Source organism: Protomyctophum bolini (genome assembly GCF_963924005.1).
Source record: "Protomyctophum bolini genome assembly, chromosome: 24".
Classification (NCBI taxonomy): Eukaryota; Metazoa; Chordata; class Actinopteri; order Myctophiformes; family Myctophidae; genus Protomyctophum; species Protomyctophum bolini.
This window is the reverse complement of record NC_137885.1, coordinates 27,361,365-27,387,761: the sequence shown is the minus strand read 5'-3', so window position 1 is coordinate 27,387,761 and position 26,397 is coordinate 27,361,365. Positions and strand designations below refer to the sequence as shown.

General features: G+C 43.4%; 1 protein-coding gene across 2 annotated transcripts in view; it reads left to right on the top strand.

Annotated features, from left to right (window-relative positions):
* LOC308311390 (L-threonine 3-dehydrogenase, mitochondrial-like) overlaps window positions 1-26,397 on the top strand; it is a 77,582-nt gene that overhangs the window by 11,001 nt on the left and 40,184 nt on the right. Inside the window, exon 10 of one of the 2 annotated variants that reach the window (XR_013963649.1) lies at window positions 510-959. Coding sequence is in view for 1 of the 2 variants with exons in the window: in XM_080758075.1 (XP_080614201.1) it covers window positions 510-649 (140 nt within the window). In the remaining variant the exon portion in view is untranslated. Of the gene's footprint in view, window positions 1-509; window positions 1,106-26,397 lie in introns of those variants that run through there. The other variant, XM_080758075.1, reaches the window with a different exon arrangement.

Sequence of the window (26,397 nt, the reverse complement as noted above, 5' to 3'; positions counted from 1 at the left end):
ATCACAAAGCATCGCAGACAAACACAAAGGTAAAAGCAACATTGTATACCCCCCCCAAAAGAAACAAGCACAACAGGACAAAGGATCAAATGAAAGGGGAAAAGAACTAAACAAAGAAACACAGGTCACATCATGGGATGGGTTACAGTCATAGTATTGTACACTTGTGAGAGAGGCACTCTCTGTTAAATCTAAAATCCACTGTCTCCGCTACGTTTGGGTCACACCAAGCAGTCTAATCTAGGGAGGTACGGATATTTAAGTATTCGAGAATAGGTCTCCATGCCTTAGAAAAAAACGGCACAGAAAACCACCCAATGATAGAACCGCAGACATTTCGATTAATTATTAACTGTTACGTCTAATTGATGGATTTCTTAACGGCGATTAATCGATTAGCGATTAACATTAACATCCCTACTTGCTAGAGATGAAGTGTGATTAAAAGAAAACTAATATTTTGACTTGATTTCTCTCTCTCTCTCTCTCTCCCTCCCTCCCTACTCTAGCGGACAGTTGGCCAATGGCATTGGAGGACAGTGCGGCGCGCCAGGACTGGGGCTGGAAGCACGAGTACGACCTCCCGGAGTTAGTGACCGCCATGCTGACCCGCCTCACCCCCGGGAAGCGGCTGGCACACGCCGCCTGAGCCCCGTCGTCGTGGCACGCCGTGAGAGTGGACTCCATCCAGGAGAGAGTTGAACTTCAGTCCCTGTGTCCACATGTCACTCCTCTGGGACGGTACTCTTAAGGCCTATTCATAGTCTGGATTTTCGGTGGTGAGGTGACCACCGCTCCGGTGGTGAGGTGACCACCGCTCCGGTGGTGAGGTGACCACCGCTCCGGTGGTGGTGAGCTGACCACCGCTCCGGTGGTGGTGAGCTGACCACCGCTCCGGTGGTGGTGAGCTGAAATAACGTTGAGCGGTGGTGAGTAAAAACAGAGAGAAGAAGGTGGCGGTGGTGGTTTGGTCTTCACCGCGGCTCAGTGACGTCATGTTGTAGTTCGGTGGTCAGTACCTAACCACCGAAAATCCAGACTATGTATGAGTCTTTATGTCCACATGTCCCTCCTCGAGGACGTGCACTCTGATGTCCAAAGCCTTATTATCATCATTACGACGTTTCTGTGAGTTAGACCGGAGTTTATGGAAACCCAGATCCATTCTGGAGACGTATGCTCCCGTCACCAAGTGTAGTTCTGTTTAGTTTAGTTTTGGCTTGTGCTGACACTGGCAGCTATAAAAACCAAAGCCATAAAATATACTTTTAGGTATTACAAAAAAAGGAAAGAGAAGAAAAATGTCCAAAACCAACTAGCTGTTACTTTTCAACAGCCATAGTATTTGCCTAGAGTACATCCAAATATCCTCCTGAAAGGCTAGCTCCCCATATCCTATACCGGTTACCCTGTTTTCTTTCGCTTACTTGTCTATTTCACCTTATTCCTTCTCCTTCTAACCGCCGTCCCCTCCTCTGGGACACGGTGGCATTGTTGTGCACTAGTCATAAACGAGAGTCAAAGAAGAATCCGACCGCGCTGCTGGATGCTAAAGCGAAGTTACTGAACCTTTCCAGAGAATTCCGCTCTCTGCGTTCCTGAATGTAGTATATGCATGTTCTCGTACCTCGCCATCTGCAGATAACTACTATTATGCAGATGACTTTCCCGCCCGTGGAAGCATGACAGTGTTGCGTATAATAGCAGCTCTGGGGTAAAAAAATTAAAATAAGAAAAAAGGACACCGTCCTTGAAACCAGTTGGCCTTTAGAAATGACCCTTTACTCAGAATTCCCAACTTGCTCCTAAATATAATATGTACTGTAACCATAGATACTTGAGCCTTTACTGTTACCATGGATGTTGGTGCAGTATGGTGGCCATAGCCGGTGTTGCTATAGTCACGTCTTTACGGGTGCTTGAACCATAGTGGCCTGCTGTAGCTTTATGTATCATGGGTCTTGAACCATAGTGGCCTGCTGTAGCTTTATGTATCATGGGTCTTGAACCATAGTGGCCTGCTGTAGCTTTATGTATCATGGCTCCTGAACCATAGTGGCCTGCTGTAGCTTTATGTATCATGGCTCTTGTTGCAATAGAGCGTCACAGTCGTCCCGCCCCCCCCTTTCGTGACGACGAGCGGCGGCCCGGAAGATAATGTCCCATTCATTTTTCCCATAGACGTTTCATAGGGTATTTATTTAAGCCATTAAGACCTGGAACAACCATTACTGAAAAATCGTGAAAATGTGGCAGAAATCTTTGAATATATATTCCTTAACATTCGGTTTTACACGGAAATCTTTGCTTCTGGGAAAACAACATATTTTCAGATGGAGTTGGCAGCTGATTGCATATAATTCTTGGGGTCCTTGACATGAAATAGTTTGAGAACCACTGATATACACTGTAGAAACATAAGGTCTTTCAGAAAACTGTCACGATTTTGAAGACAATTTGGAGAATCTGGTTACAGGTCTTAATGGGTTAAAGACCTGTAAGCGTCGGACAAAGCCAACTCGGATGGTGGCAACTCATGACGATAAACAATTTTTTTTGGGGGGCCGAACGAATAATTAGAAGGAGAAACAACAACTCATGACAATAAACAAATAAAGTCTTTATTGTATATGACTTGTCACCATCCGAGTTGGCTTTGTCCGAGGCTTACAGGTTTTTAGATAAATACTATCTGAAACTTCTATGGGAAAAATTAATGGGAAATTATATTCCGGGTCGACGCTCTATGGGAGCCCCAGGGAAGTGCTTTGTTCTACTGTATACTAGGGAAATTGTTTTATTTATTATTTTATAGATTTTTCATTTGCACTTGTGTGTGCTTTATGTATTTAGTGTGATTTTAAGTTATCAATAACTTCTTAGCATTGTTTCATTTTGTTATTCTGTCTAGCAGCTTTAAGCATATTATATTATTTTGGTGCTAAGTGGCTTGTTTGAATGTTGAATGCGTTAGCAATGTGTTTTATTCTGGTGGGAAGCTGTGTAGTGGTGCTCAGTTTGGGGAATTATAATGTGCTTTATGTAATTCTATATTTTTTATCCCACGATTTTGTAACCCATTTTTCACCCCTGTGTCAATCATCTAATGTGACCCTGGGCTCTACACACCCTCCGCCAACCTGGGGAGAGCAACGGACTTAACTCATGCTTCCTTCATGCTTGAGTGTCCAAGTTGCTCCTTTACACCTGACAGGGGGGGGAGTTTCCCTGGTTGGACGTAGCGCGTGGAAGGAACACGTTATTCCAACCAGTTCCTTTCCCCTAATGTGCTTTATGGATGTTGGATGCACTAATAAGCTGTAGATGTAGAGAATGAGATGTTAACGTTTTGGTACTGTGTGTGTGTGTGTGTGTGTGACACATGTCAGCAATTTGTGATCCATGGAAATGTAAGACTTTCTTTTCAAAAATGTAGGTTGGTATATTTTGCTGCTTTTCTCATTTAGGCAAAAATGTGTTCTTTTTTTTCTTTTTTATTAAATATTTATATAGATGGATCACATTCTCACTATTGTGACTATTTTAGTTTGTTTTAATTTTTTCTGTCATAGAACTTGCCACTTTCTTTGGAGAATAGGTTTCTCATCGACGCTGGGTAGTAATTGGGTAATATTACAACTGAAGTTGTAATATACAAAAAAAACTATATGAACATTGAAATATTGTTGTTATATTATGACAATAAAGGAGATGTAAAAAAAACAAAAAACTGTCCTATTTCATATTCATATTCTCCAAATAATCAATTTGTGCCTTTATAGATGGCAGATAATTTTCGCATTCTGTTTCCGTGCGGGTAACAGGAAATACTATATTGAAATAATATAATATGCCTATAGCCATTAGCTTTTAACCCATTTTAGACTGAGGCCCATTCTAAAAAGCGGCCTCAGGGTTAGGAAAAGAAATGCCATTAGGGGGTCCGTAGGCTAATGGGTGTCAAGCCTGGGGTCCTTGACATTAAACTGGTTGAGAATCACTGAATAGAGCTTTCTCTCATGGGCGTCCATGGCATATCTTTATAAACAGGGGTCCGGGGGCTAATTAGTGTCAATTATTTTGCTTGTCCAGTTGTCCTCCTTTGTTTACTAGTATTGATTGTGTCGCTGAGTAGGTCCATATGTCTTTATTTGGTTGTGTGAGCAGCCCCTCAGGCTGTATCGTATATTGTAAAAAAAATACATTGAAAAACATAAAAGTAAAAAGAAAAATACCAATCAAACCTTAAGCCTATAACTCTTTTAGGACGGTAACCCTTTTGGGGGTTTATTTGCATTTCAAGAACCTATATTTTTGGCTAGCCATGTACAACCTAATTGTTTGGTAAGTGGCCCACAAAGTGAACAGTGTACATTGTATACTGTGTAGAGAGTAGCCTATATGAGGACTGTAGTGGCACTCCGTCTAAATGTTTCACTTGGTGGAGTAGACCTCATGAAAACACAAATAGTAGTTGTACGCAAACGACAAGACAAAAATAACTTTTCTTCCCCTACTGGGGAAAAAACACCAACAGTTACAGAGTCATGGTCAAAAAACGTTGTTGCTTCCTTCTATGTCCGACTCCAACTGACTACAAGACTGTGACATCACACAGAAATACACACAGGTGCCTCAAAATGGTCCAAATTGGCTCACATTAACGTCAAAGGACAATTAGGTCACACTCAGGTCAGGTCAGCAGTCAGCTAGACCTTTTTAAACACACATGACACTCATGTGATGCAATCAAATAACCAGCATAGCTTTTTACCCTTTTTTTTTTTACCAAACTAATTCTTAATCTTACTCATGAATTCACTTAAACATAAAAACATTGACAATTGGCACCTATACAAGGACCACATCTCTGTGTGACTGTGTCAACACTTTATTAGTGCCCCTCTGGGACCCAATCAAATTACATACATGAATTAATGAAGTACATCACAATATTAGACCTAAATATTGCATAGAAATAAATGTAGGCCTATGATAAATGTAGACCATATAGGCCTACACAATAAAACAAACACAAATAGCAAAGCATTTTCTGAAAGACTTAAAATAATTCTATTAAATACATCGTTTTTTCCCCTTTTTTATTTACAAAGATATTTGTAGTGTATTGCTTCTCCAGGGACTACTTTATGTGGCAGACCACTCTGCCTTGTGCTATAGGTGCCCTTAGGTCCTACACAGCTGCATTGGATATCCTTGATTGATGTGTGTCAGTTCTATAAACCTGACCACATGCGCGGCAATATTAAAGCTCGCGAGGTTTGCCTAAAAAGCACAGACATACAAGCGCTCGCAGCAGTTGTATGCGCTGGTATTGTGGCTTGTAGCTCTGATATTTTCGTCTCGCGCGGCTGCACCGCGGCCACTTTCCTTTAGTTGTCAAGTTTCCGTCTTTGAAGCTGGTCGCATGAACCCGGGAGAAGAGAAAAGAATGAATGGGGAAAACACACACCTGCCGAGCATAGGAGGAGATAAGGTGAGTTTAAATTATTAATTATTAATTAGTTATTAATTTTAAATGTTTTTTTACAAACACAGACCGTGGAGGAGATAAATACGTGAGGTATTAAAAAGATAACTTATATTTTTAAATGTTCTGTGGCAGTGTGGCCTATTGAACACCTTAAGCCCAACTCCTAGCACCCTTTTGGGGGTTTTACATTTTCAAGAACCTATATTTTTGGCTAGCCATGTAGCCTAACACATAATTGTTTGGTAAAGTGGCCCAGAAAGTGAACAGTGTAACATTGTATCAGTGTAGGCAGCAGGCTACAGAGTAGCCTATACGGACCACATGGCAACACTTTATTAATGTACTGTACATGTACATTACATACATGGTTCATGCATTAATATAGTGAAGTACTTCGCAATAGTGTACTTTGGGAGGGATAGAACAAAATACAAACATTTATAATAACTATTACATCGTTTTACTTTCATGGCAAGGTCGTGCTTTGTAATTAGGCCTATTTCACCCCGCCCCCCTATTTTTTTCGCGCGCCTAATAAACAGAAATTAGGCTTGCAGCTCTGTTTTCGTCTCGCGCGCCACTTTCCTAAAGTGAAGTTGTTTATTTGTTTGATGTTGCAGCCTTGCAGGAGGAGAAGAGAAGAGAAGAGGGGGAAATACACACACACCGTGCGAGCAGACGTGAGTTATTATAATTTTTTTGTAATTTTAAATGTTTTCTCCATATTAACATAAAGCACACTCGACGAAGAATGGAGAACAACGGCAACAGCGAGCCAATGTGTAACTGCACAACGAGGCCAGCTCGTGCATGCATATAACAACATTAACACGTTGAGTTTATAACTTTTATATGTACATAAATACAGTGACTTAGGCTATGACATTAATTAAGTAGATTTATGCCTATATTAGGCTATTGTTATTGTGTGAGGCATATTGTTGGGCTTTCAGTCGTCTGAACAGCTGAACTTGGGTCGAAATTGTCAGTATATTTAGTCTTAGTTTTAGTCATCGTAGCTTAATTTTCATTTAGTTTCCATTCGTTTTTGTCAGTGAAAAAAAGTAGTCGACGAAAACAACACTGCTATAGCTTAGGCTATTGTGTGAGGCATATGGGCTTTCAGTCGTCTGAACAGCTCAACTTGAGTGAGGTTCTCCATAAAAGCATAATTATACAGAAGAGAAGGAAAGCCATAATGTATAGAAGAAACTTGAAATAATAACTATAGTGTTTGACACACGTCACGTGGTGTTACATTAACAATATCAGCAGCACTCTTGACTCTGTTTGGACAATGGAAACACATTATTATAATATTATTTCATAATTAATATTATTGATATTAATATAATATTATTATTAGACTGCTATTGGTGTAAATTGTATCACAGACACATTTCTTCAGTGTTTCAAAGTGGTCATTCAACATGACACTGGTTGCACTGGTGTGTCTAAAGCAGTTGGTTTTCAATCAATTTCATTAATATTAATAATATACGGTATATAATCAGCTCTCATCAAGCAAAGTGATAAAGTAGAAGACATTACAATGATGATTATGCAATGTTTCCACTACTCTGCTGCCACCTAGTGGGAAGCGGGGTGGAGTGCAGTGGTATGGCAGGTCTATTATGAAAGGGGAATGAAAAAGAACAATGAAATAAAACACAACTTCTTTCTTTTTCTTCTTTCTAGGTCCAGCTATTCCCGTAGGAGTGGACGTCCAGGTGGAGAGTTCGGACAGCATCTCTGAAGTGGATATGGTACGTTCTAAAATGACTACTACAGGCTGACAAGCAGTGTTGTTTTTGGCAGCAGATTTAGATTTTAGTTTTAGTCATATATGGCTGTATTTTGCGTGTCTTAAGGACCAGGTCTTATTCCCTAACTTGAGTAAACTAAAGACCTGGAGGCGTGATCAATGCTCTTTGGCCACTCAGAATAGCCAAATGGCCAAATGTTTGTGCACTAGTGCCAACTGCTGTGGACATTTAAAAAAAAATAGTCTAATCCCCACTGCTCATGATCACTGTTGCTGTGTTAATGTGAATGCATTTTATATAGTATTTTAATGCACCTGTGTATTTTTTGTAATGTTTTATTGTTGTAACTGACTGCCGGTGTGCCAAAGATGAATTTCCATTTTATGTCAATTTAACCCATTCTGACCTGAGATCAGATTCATACGAGGTTTCCACTGGACACACACTTGTCTGATTAACCCATTCTGACCTGAGATCAGATTCTAAAAATGTCAGTCGTTCTTAGATTTTTTTCAAAAATAGCAGACCTACAAGCTCATAGCGCGCCACTCGGTGGTGCGCTATGAGCTTGTAGATCTGCTATTTTTCAATAGCTAAAGCAAAACATGATGCCAACACCAAAATGGGTTCCCGTTCAGAATGGGTTAATGGACAATAAAGTTTTCTTTATCTTTATCCTTATAATTATATGCTAAAAATAAATAATAAATACATTAAATAATAATTATAGGCTAAGTTAGGTGCTTAACCTACCTACCAGTAGATCACAAAGGCTGTGCAGGTAGACCACATGACAAGCCCCTAAAAATACATATAATTTAAATATAAAAATGTATTTTTGCACCTGCCACTTGAATTAAGGTGACTTGATTGATTGACATAAAGTGCCTGTCAGCTCAAACCCACAATGCAATGAAAGTCTTTGTTTTCAAGTGTGTTGCGCAGATGTCAGTAGCATTATACAGTTATACTGTATATATATTTTTAAAACCCTACCAGTTCCATTTCCTCCCCTCCTCCCATCTATTCCTCAAGTGCGCCGCTAGGTACATTTAAAAATAAATCAGCAATGGGATAATACTGTTTTTTGGTGGGTAGATCTTGGTGAGCTCGTCGTTTTGAAAGTAGCTCGCAAGACAAAAAAGTGTGGTCTTTATGCCAGAGCATTTTCACTGTTTTAACCATTTAGGCCTGGTGTCGAAATTTAAAAAAATGTCTTCAAAATCCCGACAGTTTTCTGTATCAGTGGTGCTCAATATTTCATCTCGAGGACTGGCGTTTCTTTCTAGTGTGCCAAAATGCATGTTTTTTTTACTCTGATCCATTGATACTTGTAGACAAGTATTGTTTGACAAAAAGGTCTTTGGCACTGCTTTAAACCACTGCATCTGTTATCCAAAATGTAAAATGAAATTTGGAAAATTATAATTAATGTAAAGTGTATGTGAACATGCACGGTACATACTTGTCAGACTATTAATCTTAGCCTTTTATTCTTGTTTATGCCCCAAAATGACCGAATATACAGGCTTTGTAGGAATTGTAGAAATGTTAGACCTTGATATTAAACATGTATATAGGCTACTTTACTTTACATTTTCCAACTATTTGATTTTTTACCATTTTGAACAAAATAGGCAAAAAATAGGCAACCTAGCCGCAATTTGCAACTCTAGATTTTTTTTTATAATGGGATCTAGAGTTGCAAACTGCGGCTAGGGTGGGGTTGGCCTTTTCTGTGTGATGTTGTGAAGTGAATCATATTGTTGCATTGAGCTGTGTTTTGGTTGTGATGTATGCCATGCTGACACAACATTAAGCCCCAGTGAAGCAGGCAGCCTATAGTAGCTCATAGCCCTGGTCCAATGCTTACAGCGAGTGTCTCTCTCTGACGCCTTGTGGAAGTACCTTCCACAGCCCTCTGGTCATATTTCCTCTCCAGTGCGCTGTTTTTCTAATACCAGCAAATAAACAAAACGGCGCCACATTTTTAGGACTTTTCAAAAATAGCAGACCTACAAGCTCGTAGCGTGGCACTCTGTGCCATGCTACGAGGTTGTAGATCTGCTATTTTTCAATAGCTAAAGTGCAACATAATGCTTAAAACACCTGCAGTGTTCTATTAGACTCCATAGTCCTTTTATATAGTGATTCAAACAGACACCGTGAACTACTGAGATAAACACAAGTCTATTCCACACAAGATAGTCTGCCATTATCCTAGTTCAGTCGCATTCCGTTGCATTTGTATTTCTTATGTGTTAACTCCATAGACGCATATAAAAACAGAAAAAGCAAAAAAAAAGAAGAAAGAAGTTTACTTGTTTTTTTAATCCTTTTTGTATTTTTTTTTCTTTTAAAGGGCTGGTATCCTGGAACGACAGCGGTACAGGGTGGGAGAGGTTCAGATGTGATCAGGTGTGTAGGGGTGACCCTGCCTTTGGGAGATGGGCTAGTTAGGCTGACCCTAAAACACTCCCTCAGGCACGCCGGAAGGTCCCCTTCCGCGCGTGTGATGATCGGACTTCGCTGTCTGGTGTCCACGCGGCCCTTACTTACACCTGCCATCTCGTCTGGAATCCTCCAACAGAGCAGCCTCCTCTGAAGACAACTGATGGTGGAGACAAAGTACGAACCCCCTTACCGGAACAAACGTCACAAAGAACTGTCGCTCATTTTTTTTTGGATTATGTTCAGGTTAATTTATTTGTTTGTCCCCGAAGGGCCATTTGGTGTAGAGCAAAGCATAACAGGCAGACCCATGAATCACATAAAACACAGTAAAAAAAAAAAACATGGACGGTACACATAGAAAATATTTGTACCGGCGGGGGCAGCGGCTGTCCACCTCTGAACAGCGCTCAGTGGGTCAATGGAGATCCAATTGGTCTCTGGTTCCAACTCCGATGTTGCAGATTTACCCCCTTTACCCCCCTGCCTGGGGTTTAAGAGGATTTACCCCCTTAACCCCCCTGGCGTTTGAGAGATAAGACATGATCCAGGCTACTAAAATGTACTCCAGCTATTTTTGAGGCCGTTCTCACAATCTGTTGGGTGTTTTTTTCCCTTTATGTTCAGGTTTCCGTACCAGCAAATGATGGAGAAGGAGATAATTGACTCAATAAATGCACTGTAGAACAGTTTCATTAGAGATTTGTCAACCTAAAATTTGGCGAGCCTCCTCAAACAAAAGAGGCGTTGTTGGCCTTTCTTAAACAGCAAATCACAGTTTACATCGAATTTCAGCTTGCTATCAAATGCAGTGTCCAAGTATTACTGTATTTGTAGCTGATCACCAGGTCAACTTGCTCACCATGGACAACACTGCTCTGGGGGGGGGGATCTCCTATAATAATATCTGGGACAAGTGGCATTTCTTCCTCAGCCTAGTGGGAATATGCATGCACAGTTTAACCGCAATCGGACGCTGCGTTGAGTAGTTGTCGCGATTTGTACAAAAATATGTATATATATTTACTTATTGTCGAAGTTAACTGAGCTCTAAACAGCTGGGTGTCTGTATCGGTTCATTCATATGGCTTCACTTCTTTTTTTTTTTTATGATTCAAATTTGTATTGCTTTTTCAGTTTGGCACAAAGGAATAACTGAGAATGTACATGAAATAATCATACAAACAATTAAGACAACAAATGAAACGAAACTAGACGAGAAAATAATAAATACAATACATTACACTACCAAACCTTTACAGAAAATATAATACAATACAGACAATACAATACAATACTGGCATCACTTCTTTATACAGTACACACACCTATCACACACCATCCATCCATCCATCTCGCACCCATTTAAGCAGATGTTTTCAAAAGGTGGTCCATGGACCACTGCAGTGGTTGTCCAGGTATTGGACTGTTGGTATTTGTGTGATATAATTTACCGTTTACACGGACGACCAATTTGAAGCAGATTTAAGGGTGTCTTGTGGATCTTAACCCATTCTGACCTGAGATCAGATTCATACGAGGTTTCCACTGGGCACACACTGGTCTGATTAACCACTTGAACGTCGATTATCCCTATTCTGAGGGGAACTTTAGCCAAAAATCTACAATCTACAAGCGATCTACAAGCTTGTAGATCGCTATTTTTTGCAAAGAGGTTTGGTATAGAGGGAATAGATGACATGCCAAGTACAGGTTTGAGGCTTTAAGTGGATAACTGTCTGAAAATATTGTAATAAATGTGGGTTCTAGCGTTGTGGTAGTAAATGTCAGTCCCTGGAAGCACCACAGACAACAATGTACTAATTATAAGAGCGATCTTTATTAATTATAATGCTCAAAATGACATTACGTATAAAATAGAAGAATGCAAACGGCTGATTCATGGAAATTGATTCAATACAGTGCAATGACCCCAACCTAGTAAAACCATCTATAAAATACAGGCCTATATAAACCAGTAAGACGCGCAAACACGGGAAGCGAACGCAGCTGCAGATCATGTCTGTCTGTCTGTCTGTCTGTCTGTGTGTCTGTCCCGCTGTTACTGTATATGTGGACCTGGCCCCTTTTGTGCCCATATATGGAGCGGAGTGGTTTGTTTGTGATTGATGCAACACACTCCATATTTGGACGTACAGTACACTCCATATTTGGACGTATAGCGGGACAGACAGACAGACAGACAGACAGACAGACAGACAGACAGACAGACACACACACACACACACAGACAGACAGACATGATCTGCTAGGTCTCATAGTAAGTGCTCACTGCGTTCGCAATCACTGCATTCGCAATCAGTGGATAAATATGCATACAATACAACAATACTATTAGGGCATGCAAGGCTCACGTCACGGTAGGCTGTCACGCCTACCGGCGCGTGCAATGTCACGAGACCTGGGCATAGTGTATAGTATAGCTTTTCTCCATATATGGAGCACTAGGTGAAAGCCTGCGTTATTTCACGTGGAGCTCCATATACAGTATGGAGACAACAGCGATATCCAGCACTGACATCAGACTAGAAACCTCATAATATGGATATACAGTACACGCCTGGCATCGTCATGGTGATGCGTATACTTGGTTGGCTGGCATCGTCATCATGAGTCATGACAGGCATCTAGTGAACCATAATTATATAATAATCATCTAGTGAACCATAATTATATAATAATCATCTAGTGAACCATAATTATATAATAATCATCTAGTGAACCATAATTATATAATAATCATCTAGTGAACCATAATTATATAATAATCATCTAGTGAACCATAATTATATAATAATCATCTAGTGAACCATAATTATATAATAATCATCTAGTGAACCATAATTATATAATAATCATCTAGTGAACCATAATTATATAATAATCATCTAGTGAACCATAATTATATAATAATCATCTAGTGAACCATAATTATATAATAATCATCTAGTGAACCATAATTATATAATAATCATCTAGTGAACCATAATTATATAATAATCATCTAGTGAACCATAATTATATAATAATCATCTAGTGAACCATAATTATATAATAAGAATCATCATGAGTCATGACAGGCATCTAGTGAACCATAATTTTATAATAAGAATCCCAAGAGGTTCTGTGGGGGATCGCGACTACACTGCTCAGTCTGGATTAATGTTCAGATGTTTTACTTTTCCTTTTGTATTCATAATCTATACACGTAATAAAACGGTGTTTCACGTGGCTTTGTGTGGTGATGAAGGGGGAAAACACACACCGTGTGAGCAGAGGAGGAGGGAAACGTAACTCTTCTCCATGAACATAAAGCACCTGAAAAAAATATATATACATTTTAAGTATAAATTATTTTAATTTCAACGTCGGGCCTAAATGGGATAACCACCTGTGACAAATCTTAAAATTAAAGTTTGCATCCACATTCCGAAATCAATTCAAACGTTTTTTGTTAGGTTCTTTTTTTCAGTTCCCATTGATGATGAATGGTGAATTTACGTCATGTGTGTCTGAGCAAATCGACACACGTTACGTCATGATGTACGATGATAATACACCCCTCACTTCACACGAGTGTGATTTTTATTTAATACAGCATTTGTCCCCACACGTCTCAATATTTGCCAATAACAGGAGAAATTAGGTCAAATTTACTTCAAATATGACGTAAATTAAACATCAAAACATTAATTGCCATTGACAATGAAGGGAAAATATGTATGTCATATGTAGACGAGCAAATCCGCTAACCAGTCAGATGTCGGTGGGAACACTAGGGACCACTAAGGGACCACCATTCTTGATGATGATGTACGATGATGATGAGCACCCCTCACTTCACACGGGTGTGATTTTTGAGTGGCGCAACCACTCCTATAGACAGCTATGTGTGTGGCTGTGTCCTTGTGTCCGAGCACGAAAATAGTATTATAGCGTTTGTTCACCAAGTGTCACTGTTGCACAGCCTGACACAGACACACACGGGCCATGGAGGAGGGCTTGTACAGTACAGTACAGTACAGTACAGTACAGTACACTTCAGACGGGTCTTTTTATAATATATATACTTTTTTGTTTGTTTTTAAAGGAGAATGATGCCTGGTGCTCTTGGAACCCTCCTCAGAACAGCGGGGGGGGAGAGGTACAGATTTGGCTCCCTGCCTCTCCCCGGCCTGTGGACCCGGCAGACCGGTGAGTGTGTTGTTACAATGTTACAATCATGTTGTTACAATGTTATTGCAAGGTTACTACAATGTTGTTACAATGTTAAAAACAGTTTTTGAGGGAATTTGAGTACTTCCGGTCATTCCTTTAAATTTTGAGGTAGTTGCACTTGAGTTTTTCCCCAATATTTTTGAGTGGTGCAACCACTCCTACAACCAGCAATGTCCGTGTACCTGTGTAGTCATGAGCATGAGTGGTGTGCGCATGCGTGAAATTGGAACGACACGAGTGTGTGACTTATTAATACCAGTAGGGGGCGCCAGAAACAGAGAGAGGGGTATGCTCTGCCTGCTAGAGAGAGAGAGAGAGAGGGGCACCGAGTGCCACGCTTCGAGCTTGTAGGTCTGCTATTTTTCAATAGCTATGAAACCAATACTTTTGTAATTTTGCTGAAGTACATTTTAAATTCTGGACTGGCACAGAAACAGTATTTCTATACAGCACTATTGATACTTTTACTTAAACAACTTTAGATTTTTTTCAACCAAGGTTCATGTTTTAGGTTATTAGAGAAAGTAAAAGATGAGTGTACATTTTCTTTCGCTGCTTTGTTTCGTTTTAGTGATTTTTATCTATTTTTGACATGGGGGTGGGGGCATTCGAACATGGTGCTAAATAATGTTTTCTTTTTTTTTTTCTTTTTTTACAAAATCTTATAGCGATTTATTTCATTTGTTATAGTCCTACTGTCAAAAATAGCTAAAATCGTTCAAACGAAACAAAGCAGCAAATGAAAATAAACCAATAAACACTCATCTTTTACTTTCTCTAAAACATGAACATTTGTTGAAGAAACCTTCAAGTCAGAAATGAGAGTACTTATCCCAATACTGCTTATCAATACTTTTTAATAGTATTCATCATTGCTGTTAGAATATTTTTTGTAGCTACAGCATTGCAGTGGCAAAGGCAATACCTTGTACTGCGAGCTGTTGTGAGCTTGTAGATCAGCTATTTTCAAAATCTTTGCCTTTCTGATGTAATTACCAATTTGGCTAATGTTTGATCATTTTTGGGGTTGCTTTAAACGCAGCAATCTTAGTTTATTTTTATTTGTCATTTCAGAGATTTTTTTTTTTTTAGAAATGTAGTGAATGTAGCAATTAGGGCGGAGCTATGCCCGATTGTGGTCCCAAATCCTACTATAAATGTGCCACGTCTCTGCGTGCGTGCTGTTGTAATGCACGTAACTCAAGGACAACCGCAGTTTGCCCCACCAACTTCAAACTTGACACACGCGTTCCACACCCCCACAGGGAGTGCAGTGCCCGGCCTTGAGTCGGTGGCATACACCGTTGTCCAGAAACACCACAAAAGGCTCTGGTCATGCTCTGCCAGTGGACCTAATGAGCCCAAGTCCCTCAACTGTGCAATTTCCAGTCTCTGCCTCAGCCAATTGATTGCCACGGCAACCCCACACCTGTTAATTGATTACTTAACCACTAGTCCACTTGTCACAGTCAGTTTGCACTCTTCAGGCACAGACAGACAGATGCAGAGACCTCCATATAGTATGGTCACAAAAGGGACCCGTTAAAACGGGTGCTATGACAAGTTGACAACGGGTATTATTAGGTTCCCTAGTTGCATCGTTCTCAAGTAGGCCGATGGGCACGTACATGTGTAGTCATTTCTAACATTTGTTTTTAACACCTTTTTTTTTTAGGAAAATTATGCCTGCTGCCCTTGATGTCTGGAATGCTCCTTGGGAACGCCAGGGGTAGGGTCGATGGTCTCCCTGCCAGGACAGTGACCTCAGAACGCCGGGGGTAGGGCCGAGACTCAAGGGTCTCCCCAGCCGGTCAACGATAGTGGGCGCGCTATGTTGTCTGGAATCCCCAAATGTATCGCTCAAGCTGGTACATTGAGGTACATTAGGCCCATCACAAGTATTAATACATTATTTAAATTACAATAAAAATACATGAATAGTGAAAGTATCAGATCTACGAGATCAAAACGGTTTTGAGCTCCTAGATCTGCTACTTCCACTACGTTTCAACATGGGAACGAGTATGACTATTATGACTATCATCCCAAAAGTATTGCGATTATCACAAATACTTATTATGTAGTAATTGTGATGGGCCTAAGGGTGTGTGTGTGTGTGTGTGGTACAGTATGTGGTATGTGTGTTGAATCTGTTTTTAATTGGTTGGCCAAATGTTTTCCGTATCTTGTTGTTTCCTTCCCGCCAGGTTGGCCAACCAACTGTTTGTGTTTGATTAACCCCCTTTAGTGTGAAGCTATATATTAAGTGACTTGAAGAACTATTCTAGACCTAACATCATCCCAGTGCCTAAAGCTGGAGACCTCTCAAAAGCAGACAACTACCGAGGTATCAGACTGACACGTACCACCACAAAGGTCCGTCCATCCATCTTCAACAGCTTCTCCGTAGTCGGGTCGTGGGGGAAAACTGCTCCACCAGAGAGCTCCAGACCTCCCTCTCCAAAGCAACATTAGTAACTTAATTCTGGGGGATCCCGAGGCGTTTTCGGAAGATTTTGTAGATATAATTCTGACATCTCATCGTTGGGCTTCCCAGGGGTCTCTTTCCAGCGGGATGTCCGAGGACCTCCCTAGGGAGATGATTGAGAGGAATCCACCTAAGCTGGCTCCATCATGCCTCGTGACACGCTCCATATATGGCCGTCTCCATAATATGAAGATCACGACACTGTCCTCAACAAACCCTGGATAGCCATATATTGAGAAGACTGGATCATCACCTATATCTGCATATATGGAGCCGCTAGCAACTCTTATCTGTCCATTCAAACTAGACGGTCCCACCCCAAAGTTATCAGTGCAGCTGATTTCAACAGGCTTGAAAATTTCAGCGGTGATCAACTTCATTGACTTCCAAAAGGCTTTCGATACCATCCACCAGGGGAAACTCATGAGTATTCTACGTGCCTACGGAGTTCCAGAAAAGTTGGTCCAGATGATAGTCAAGCTACAGCCAGACTCGAGCCAAGGTCCAAACCTGTGACTGACACCAAAACATTTGAGATTCTAGCAGGCGTCCTACAGGGTGACACTCTTGCCCCCTTCCTGTTCGTTGTAGTGATGGATCATGCACTGAGACTTGCAATCAATGGCAGAGAGGAGGCTCTGGGGTTCCCGAGGAAGTCAAGGTGAGTACACCCCATCATGGTCACTGACCTAGACTTTCAAACCCTGTACACTCAAGATGTGCTCCATATATGACCAGACCTCATCAAACCCTGTACACAAGACGTGCTCCATATATGGCCAGACTTCATCAAACCCTATACACTCAAGACGTGCTCCATATATGGCCAGACCTCATCAAACCCTGTACACTCAAGACGTGCTCCATATATGGCCAGTACAGAATTAATTCCAGATGTTCATCTGACCCACCCATGCCAAAGCGCCAGTGCTCGCCCAGCAGTCTGCCGGGGCGAGGTCGCTTCTAGCCCTCAGGGCGTCTTACTGTATTATGCTTGACTGTAATACTCTTCTGTAATATGTCCTGGGCATGACGTTAAACTGTTCCGTTCGAGAGGACCGGCGACCCTCGAATGTAAACAGCCATGAAAGGAAACTATGGATCATTACACCCGAAACACAAATCCTATACTTCCAGGGGCGGGAGTCCCCAGGAACATAACAGTGCCAGGTACCAAAGCGCGTCTGCCAGACAGACCGGATGATGCAGCGCCCCTAAACCCACCTGGGCGGGGCGTAGCTAACGGGTGCAGGGCACCTGATGCTATACTAAGATGCAAGCGGCCCCTCAGACTCTCCACATTCAATATCCGGACTCTTGCAGCACCCACGAGCAGTAAGCAGGAAGGAGAACGTGGGCTGAAGACTGAGGAGCTAGCACTGAACCTTTGGGAGCAGCACGTTGACATATGCGGCCTACAAGAGCACAGGCAGGTGCACAAGGACGACATAACAAACGAGATTAACCTCCAGACAATTGGAATGGGGTATGCCCTATACACAGGGTCAGCATGGCGGAATGCAGCACAGGCAGCGAAATGGTGGTGTTGGAATCCTCATAGGAAGGGAGGCACAGAAGGTACTGATCGGTGTTCAACGCATATCAGAAAGCTTACTCCCCGACTGAAGATGCCAGCATGGAAAGTAAGGAACAGTTCTACCACAAGCTCAAGCATGCAATTGAAAGAGTCAAGCTACACAACTTCCTGGCCATCCTAGGGGACTTTCTCAGACCAGGAGATGCGCTGTTCACCTACAACGAACAGACAAATGACAATGGAAAACGCTTGTTAGAGATTATGGAAGAGCACCAACTTCTGGCCACCAACACAATGTTCCAAATGAAGAGGGGGAAGTTGTGGACATGGATGTCACCACACAACACGGCACATCAGATTGACTACATCCTCACTCGTAGAAAATGGAGCTCACTCTACACAGACCACAGGGTCGTAACAGCAACAGTTAGACTGAGCCTGAGGGCCCCAAGGAAGGAGGGAAGGAGGAAGGTGAAATATGAATGGAGTCAACTGGCAACGGACCTTCTGCTACAGGAACGCTACGCAGTAGAAATCAAGAACAGGTTCCAAGTACTGCAGGAGGAGGAGAACATATCAGCGCGCTACCAACGTTTTGTTGAAGCAAACAATGCAGCAGCTGAGACATGTCTCCAGCAAGCCCCCAAAGCAAGGATGAAAGACAGATGTCTTGACCCCAGAATCATCAAAGCCAGGGAGGAGCTGAGAGCAGCACACAGGGACTTTGTCGCTGATCGAAAACTAGAGGGTCTGAAGGAGGAATACAGGCGGAGGAAGGAGGAGCTCTACCAAGTCTATGAAACACTGGAACAACAGGAGCTAAACCAGAAGATCAAGGAGATCGAGGATGCTCATGTTAACCAGAAGCATGGCATGGGCTGGAAGCTCATCAATGACATCTCTGGCTGAAACTCCTCTCAGACTACCAAGATCCGGGGAGAAAATGCAGAGGAACGGGTTGAAGCATGGTACCAGCACTTCAAAACACTCCTAGGTAACCCACCTGCAACTGAGGATGAGGATGTTCTGATGGCCCCTGTCTTCCATGACCTTCCCGTTCCAGATGGACCATTCACCATGGATGAGTACCAGAAGGCCAAGGCTACGATCAAGTGGGGCAAGAGCTGTGGGGAGGATGGATTGACACCAGAGGTTCTGAAATACGTGCCTATAGACGAGGTGGTGCTAGATTTCATCAACAAAGCACACATGTCTGGAGAGAAGCCGGAGATATGGCGCACAATGAACATCGTTCCAGTACCAAAGTCAGGTGACCTCACTAAAAGGCTCAACACAAGCCAATCAATGCCCCTAGAGATCCATCACAAAGCTTCCCTCAGGGCGCCCAGCAAGCCAGCTAGCCAGCAAGCCCGCCCAGTCAGCCAACACAGCCAGCCAGCTCCGCCAGTCAGCCAGTGTAGAAAGTCAGGCTGCCAAGCCAGAGCATATCAGCCCTTGCAGTCAGCCATTGCAGCCATACCAGCCTTGCTCAGTCAGCTCAGCCAGGCCTCACTCGAGGCCTGGCTCTCTGTCTGCCTGGCCCGGTCTGCCCCACCCTGCCTTGCAGCAATAGAACCAGCCGGGCTGACGAGCCAGCCAGCTCAGAATGCTAGCTCAGCAACAAGCCCAGACTGGCCAGCTGCGCTAGCTTGCTGATCTCTTATTCTGAGCTGGCTGGCTTGCCACTCCGGCTTGTTCTGTTGCTGCAAGGCAGGGCGGGTCAGACCGGGCCAGGCAGGCAGAGAGCCAGGCCTCGAGAGAGGCCTGGCTGAGCTGACTGAGCAAGGCTGGTATGGCTGCAATGGTTGACTGCAAGGGCTGATGTGCGCTGGCTTGGCAGCCTGACTTTCTACACTGGCTGACTGGCGGAGCTGGCTGGCTGTGTTGGCTGACTGGGCGGGCTTGCTGGCTAGCTGGCTTGCTGGGCGCCCTGAGGGAAGCTTTGTGATGGATCTCTAGGGGCAATGATTGGCTTGTGTTGAGCCTTTTAGTGAGGTACTAAGAAGCCCCGGCGCTCCGGCGTCGAGGAAACTTCCCGCAAGCTGTGGTAGTTCCGGGTGGATGTGGGGGCCCTCAAGGGTCTCAGGCGCGGCTGGTCCGCGTCGGGGACCTTGCTTGAGACGGGCGAGTCTGATGTAACGTTCCCGTGTGGGACGCTAGCGCAGGCACGTCCACGAGATGTTCCCAGTCCTAGCGGGGGCGACCGTGGGTGTTTCCGCGCGGATTCCCCCAGGTCGTGGAGCGACCTCGCTGATGGTAGCAGATGTCCCGTTGACTTTGGTACTGGAACGATGTTCATTGTGCGCCATATCTCCGGCTGCTCTCCAGACATGTGTGCTTTGTTGATGAAATCTAGCACCACCTCGTCTATGGGCACGTATTTCAGAACCTCTGGTGTCAATCCATCCTCCCCACAGCTCTTGCCCAACTTGATCGTAGCCTTGGCCTTCTGGTACTAATCCATGGTGAATGGTCCATCTGGAAAACGAAGGTAATGACAGTCAACACAGAGGACAAAACCATTGCCACTGCAGACGGGACGGTGCTCGAGCAAGTCGAGGACTTCAAGTACCTCGGGGCCTGGACTGCCTCAACTGAACAGGATCTGAAGGTTCGGAGAGCACTTGCCTGGAAAGCCTTGCACGGGATGAGGAGAGTGTGGAAATCAGACATGGGAGAAGACCTTAAGCGGCGGCTGTTCATAGCTACTGTGGAGTCAGTACTGCTGTATGGGGCCGAGACATGGACCCTCACAGTACAACAGGAAAAAGCCCTGGATGGAGTCTACACTAGAATGCTACGAATGGCACTAGGTGTCACATGGACGGATCGCATCAGAAATGTGGACCTCTATGGGGACCTACCACGCGTCACGGACAAAGTCAGAGAGAGAAGGATGAGGCTGGCAGGGCACTGCGTCAGGCACCCAGAACTTGAGGCAAGTAAATTCACCCTATGGGAGCAAAGCCAGGAGGGGAAAGAAGCGTACCACCTATGTAGACGTGCTGCGGCGCGACAGCTTGGCTGACAACACTGCAGAGCTCAAGAACCTGATGTTGGATAGGAATTTGTGGAGGGCAGCGATCCAGGAATCCCGAGATCTTGTTGGCTAGACCTCACTCTCGCAGCAAGAAGAAGTAATACTCTCCAAAAAGCTTCCAGATCAATCATGTATAGTTGTATAGTATGTATAGTTGACATAGATACTCCACTGTTACGTTCTTAGTTTATACACGATTCATGATAACTACTTTTTTATATATGTGATGTATGACATGCTTTTGTTTTTTGCTTAATTGTAAGTCGCTCTGGATCAAGAGCGTCTGCTAAATGCCTAAATTGTAAATTGTAATTGTAAGACGTGCTGCGGCGCGACAGCTTGGCTGACAACACTGCAGAGCTCAAGAACCTGATGTTGGATAGGAATTTGTGGAGGGCAGCGATCCAGGAATCCCGAGTTGGTGTTGGCTAGACCTCACTCTCGCAGCAAGAAGAAGTAATACTCTTCAAAAAGCTTCCAGATCAATCATGTATAGTTGTATCATGCCTCGTGACACGCTCCATATATGGCCGTCTCCATAATATGAAGATCACGACACTGTCCTCAACAAACCCTGGATAGCCATATATTGAGAAGACTGGATCATCACCTATATCTGCATATATGGAGCCGCTAGCAACTCTTATCGGTCCATTCAAACTAGACGGTCCCATCCCAAAGTTTTCAGTGCAGCTGATTTCAACAGGCTTGAAATTTTCAGCTGTGATCAACTTCATTGACTTCCAAAAGGCTTTCGATACCATCCACCGGGGGAAACTCATGAGTATTCTACGTGCCTACGGAGTTCCAGAAAATTTGGTCCAGATGATAGTCAAGCTACAGCCAGACTCGAGCCAAGGTCCAAACCCCACTCTGGGGGTTCACTCTGGTCCCGAGGAAGTCAAGGCGAGTACACCCCATAATGGTCACTGACCTCGACTATGCAGACGACATCGCCCTAATCTCGGATGCAGTCGAGAAATGAATGGAGCTACTACTGGCAGTAGAAAAGGAGTGCAGGAAGATCGGCCTCAAGCTCAATGCCAAGAAAACAAAGGTAATGACAGTCAACACAGAGGACAAAACCATTGCCACTGCAGACGGGACGGTGCTCGAGCAAGTCGAGGACTTCAAGTACCTCGGGGCCTGGACTGCCTCAACTGAACAGGATCTGAAGGTTCGGAGAGCACTTGCCTGGAAAGCCTTGCACGGGATGAGGAGAGTGTGGAAATCAGACATGGGAGAAGACCTTAAGCGGCGGCTGTTCATAGCTACTGTGGAGTCAGTACTGCTGTATGGGGCTGAGACATGGACCCTCACAGTACAACAGGAAAAAGCCCTGGATGGAGTCTACACTAGAATGCTACGAATGGCACTAGGTGTCACATGGACGGATCGCATCAGAAATGTGGACCTCTATGGGGACCTACCACGCGTCACGGACAAAGGCAGAGAGAGAAGGATGAGGCTGGCAGGGCACTGCGTCAGGCACCCAGAACTTGAGGCAAGTAAATTCACCCTATGGGAGCAAAGCCAGGAGGGGAAAGAAGCGTACCACCTATGTAGACGTGCTGCGGCGCGACAGCTTGGCTGACAACACTGCAGAGCTCAAGAACCTGATGTTGGATAGGAATTTGTGGAGGGCAGCGATCCAGGAATCCCGAGTTGGTGTTGGCTAGACCTCACTCTCGCAGCAAGAAGAAGTAATACTCTTCAAAAAGCTTCCAGATCAATCATGTATAGTTGTATAGTATGTATAGTTGACATAGATACTCCACTGTTACGTTCTTAGTTTATACACGATTCATGATAACTACTTTTTTATATATGTGATGTATGACATGCTTTTGTTTTTTGCTTAATTGTAAGTCGCTCTGTATCAAGAGCGTCTGCTAAATGCCTAAATTGTAAATTGTAATTGTAAGACATGCTGCGGCGCGACAGCTTGGCTGACAACACTGCAGAGCTCAAGAACCTGATGTTGGATAGGAATTTGTGGAGGGCAGCGATCCAGGAATCCCGAGTTGGTGTTGGCTAGACCTCACTCTCGCAGCAAGAAGAAGTAATACTCTTCAAAAAGCTTCCAGATCAATCATGTATAGTTGTATCATGCCTCGTGACACGCTCCATATATGGCCGTCTCCATAATATGAAGATCACGACACTGTCCTAAACAAACCCTGGATAGCCATATATTGAGAAGACTGGATCATCACCTATATCTGCATATATGGAGCCGCTAGCAACTCTTATCTGTCCATTCAAACTAGACGGTCCCACCCCAAAGTTATCAGTGCAGCTGATTTCAACAGGCTTGAAATTTTCAGCTGTGATCAACTTCATTGACTTCCAAAAGGCTTTCGATACCATCCACCGGGGGAAACTCATGAGTATTCTACGTGCCTACGGAGTTCCAGAAAATTTGGTCCAGATGATAGTCAAGCTACAGCCAGACTCGAGCCAAGGTCCAAACCCCACTCTGGGGGTTCACTCTGGTCCCGAGGAAGTCAAGGCGAGTACACCCCCATCATGGTCACTGACCTCGACTATGCAGACGACATCGCCCTAATCTCGGATGCAGTCGAGAAATGAATGGAGCTACTACTGGCAGTAGAAAAGGAGTGCAGGAAGATCGGCCTCAATGCCAAGAAAACAAAGGTAATGACAGTCAACACAGAGGACAAAACCATTGCCACTGCAGACGGGACGGTGCTCGAGCAAGTCGAGGACTTCAAGTACCTCGGGGCCTGGACTGCCTCAACTGAACAGGATCTGAAGGTTCGGAGAGCACTTGCCTGGAAAGCCTTGCACGGGATGAGGAGAGTGTGGAAATCAGACATGGAAGAAGACCTTAAGCGGCGGCTGTTCATAGCTACTGTGGAGTCAGTACTGCTGTATGGGGCCGAGACATGGACCCTCACAGTACAACAGGAAAAAGCCCTGGATGGAGTCTACACTAGAATGCTACGAATGGCACTAGGTGTCACATGGACGGATCGCATCAGAAATGTGGACCTCTATGGGGACCTACCACGCGTCACGGACAAAGTCAGAGAGAGAAGGATGAGGCTGGCAGGGCACTGCGTCAGGCACCCAGAACTTGAGGCAAGTAAATTCACCCTATGGGAGCAAAGCCAGGAGGGGAAAGAAGCGTACCACCTATGTAGACGTGCTGCGGCGAGACAGCTTGGCTGACAACACTGCAGAGCTCAAGAACCTGATGTTGGATAGGAATTTGTGGAGGGCAGCGATCCAGGAATCCCGAGTTGGTGTTGGCTAGACCTCACTCTCGCAGCTAGAAGAAGTAATACTCTTCAAAAAGCTTCCAGATCAATCATGTATAGTTGTATAGTATGTATAGTTGACATAGATACTCCACTGTTATGTTCTTAGTTTATACACGATTCATGATAACTACTTTTTTATATATGTTATGTATGACATGCTTTTGTTTTTTGCTTAATTGTAAGTCGCTCTGGATCAAGAGCGTCTGCTAAATGCCTAAATTGTAAATTGTAATTGTAAGACGTGCTGCGGCGCGACAGCTTGGCTGACAACACTGCAGAGCTCAAGAACCTGATGTTGGATAGGAATTTGTGGAGGGCAGCGATCCAGGAATCCCGAGTTGGTGTTGGCTAGACCTCACTCTCGCAGCAAGAAGTAATACTCTTCAAAAAGCTTCCAGATCAATCATGTATAGTTGTATAGTATAGTATGTATAGTATAATATATAATATAGTATAGTATGTATAGTTGTATAGTATGTATAGTATAATATATAATATAGTATAGTATGTATAGTTGACATAGATACTCCACTGTTACGTTCTTAGTTTATACACGATTCATGATAACTACTTTTTTATATATGTGATGTATGACATGCTTTTGTTTTTTGCTTAATTGTAAGTCGCTCTGGATCTTCTAAATGCGCTTCCTCCTCCTGCCCTCTTAGCATTGGGGCTATATGGACCAGAGCTAGGGCTACCCATTCCTCATCTATTTTTCCGATCATTCTTGATGCTAATTTCGACCGTTTGAAAAATAATTGCATCTCATATATTTATAGGTAAATTAATGTGAATTAATATGGCGTGTAAACGTACTGTAATGCCATTGTTGGCTTTATGTGAGCCTGAGGTCGGACTAGTTTGTAGCCTACAAAATCTTCACAGGAGGTCCTTGACACGGTCTGAGAACCACTAGCCATGACGCCCGTGTAGCCGTGTTTCATTGCTAGAGAACCACGTGCCTTAAATTAATTGTATTAAGTTATTCAAATGATTTACCTTGGTCGTTCTCAACATTTATATTTTACAACTTTTAAATGAGAGTGGCCTACACGAATGGAACCAAAGCAAATGGACTAATACTAAAACTCCTGACAGCGTGCCGGCCCGTGGCAATTTGCTTAATTTTGCCAAAATCGTGCATCTAACAAGCTTTTAAAGAACCAGCTTTGGGCCTTCCGTTCCAGAGATTTGCTAAAACGCCTCTTCAGCCATGAAAATAACTGTATTTTATTGTTTTGGGCAGGTTTTGAGAACTATAGGTCCATTTCCTGCTCCATTCGGTCCATTTCCTGCTTCTGACGGCTCCTTCCTGCTCCTGGCGGCTCTTTCCTGCTCCCTGTGGCTCCATTTGGTCTGTTTCCTGCTCCTGGTGGCTCCTTTCCACTCTTCTAAGGTGAGTGAACTATTGCCACACGTGCTGTTTTGAGCTGTGTGGGGGCGTTGCAACTAAAATGAATATCAAATATCTAAATACTGAATCAAGCAACTGTAAAACTCACTGGGGCGTTCATATAAGCCTGAGTAGACGTATCGTCTACTCAATGACCATAAAACAAAAGGGAAATATCCCTTTTTAACTTTAAAGACTAATTCATTTAGACAGGTTAATATACAGGTGCTATATGGAACCAGAAGTAGCCGTAGGCCTTTATATCCATCAGCTGATCAAACTCAGTTGAGTGTTTGCAGGTGTTACTGTTAGTTTAGCTCAGTTACCTTTTTCACATCAATGTCCATTTATTTATTGGGCATTTGAGTCACGGAGCACCATTTGATGACATTTAGCTCTGATTTAGCCTCTCAGACCCATTTGAGCCACGGACCACCATTTGATGACATTTAGACTCTCATACCCAAAACTAGAGGATAAGAGTTTGGAACTCCCTCAAGGACCCCTGGGGGTCGTCCGGGGAGTTATAGAAGCATTGTTGTTTTGTGTGATGTGATATGAAGCTTTTATTTAGCCTAATACTGGAGTATTTTACTTTTATGGTGCAAATTTGGAATATATATTCTTTCCGTGCGAACGTTTTTAACTCAAATCTTTGCTGGTCCCTGGTCCCTGCAACAACATAGTTTCTGATGGGGG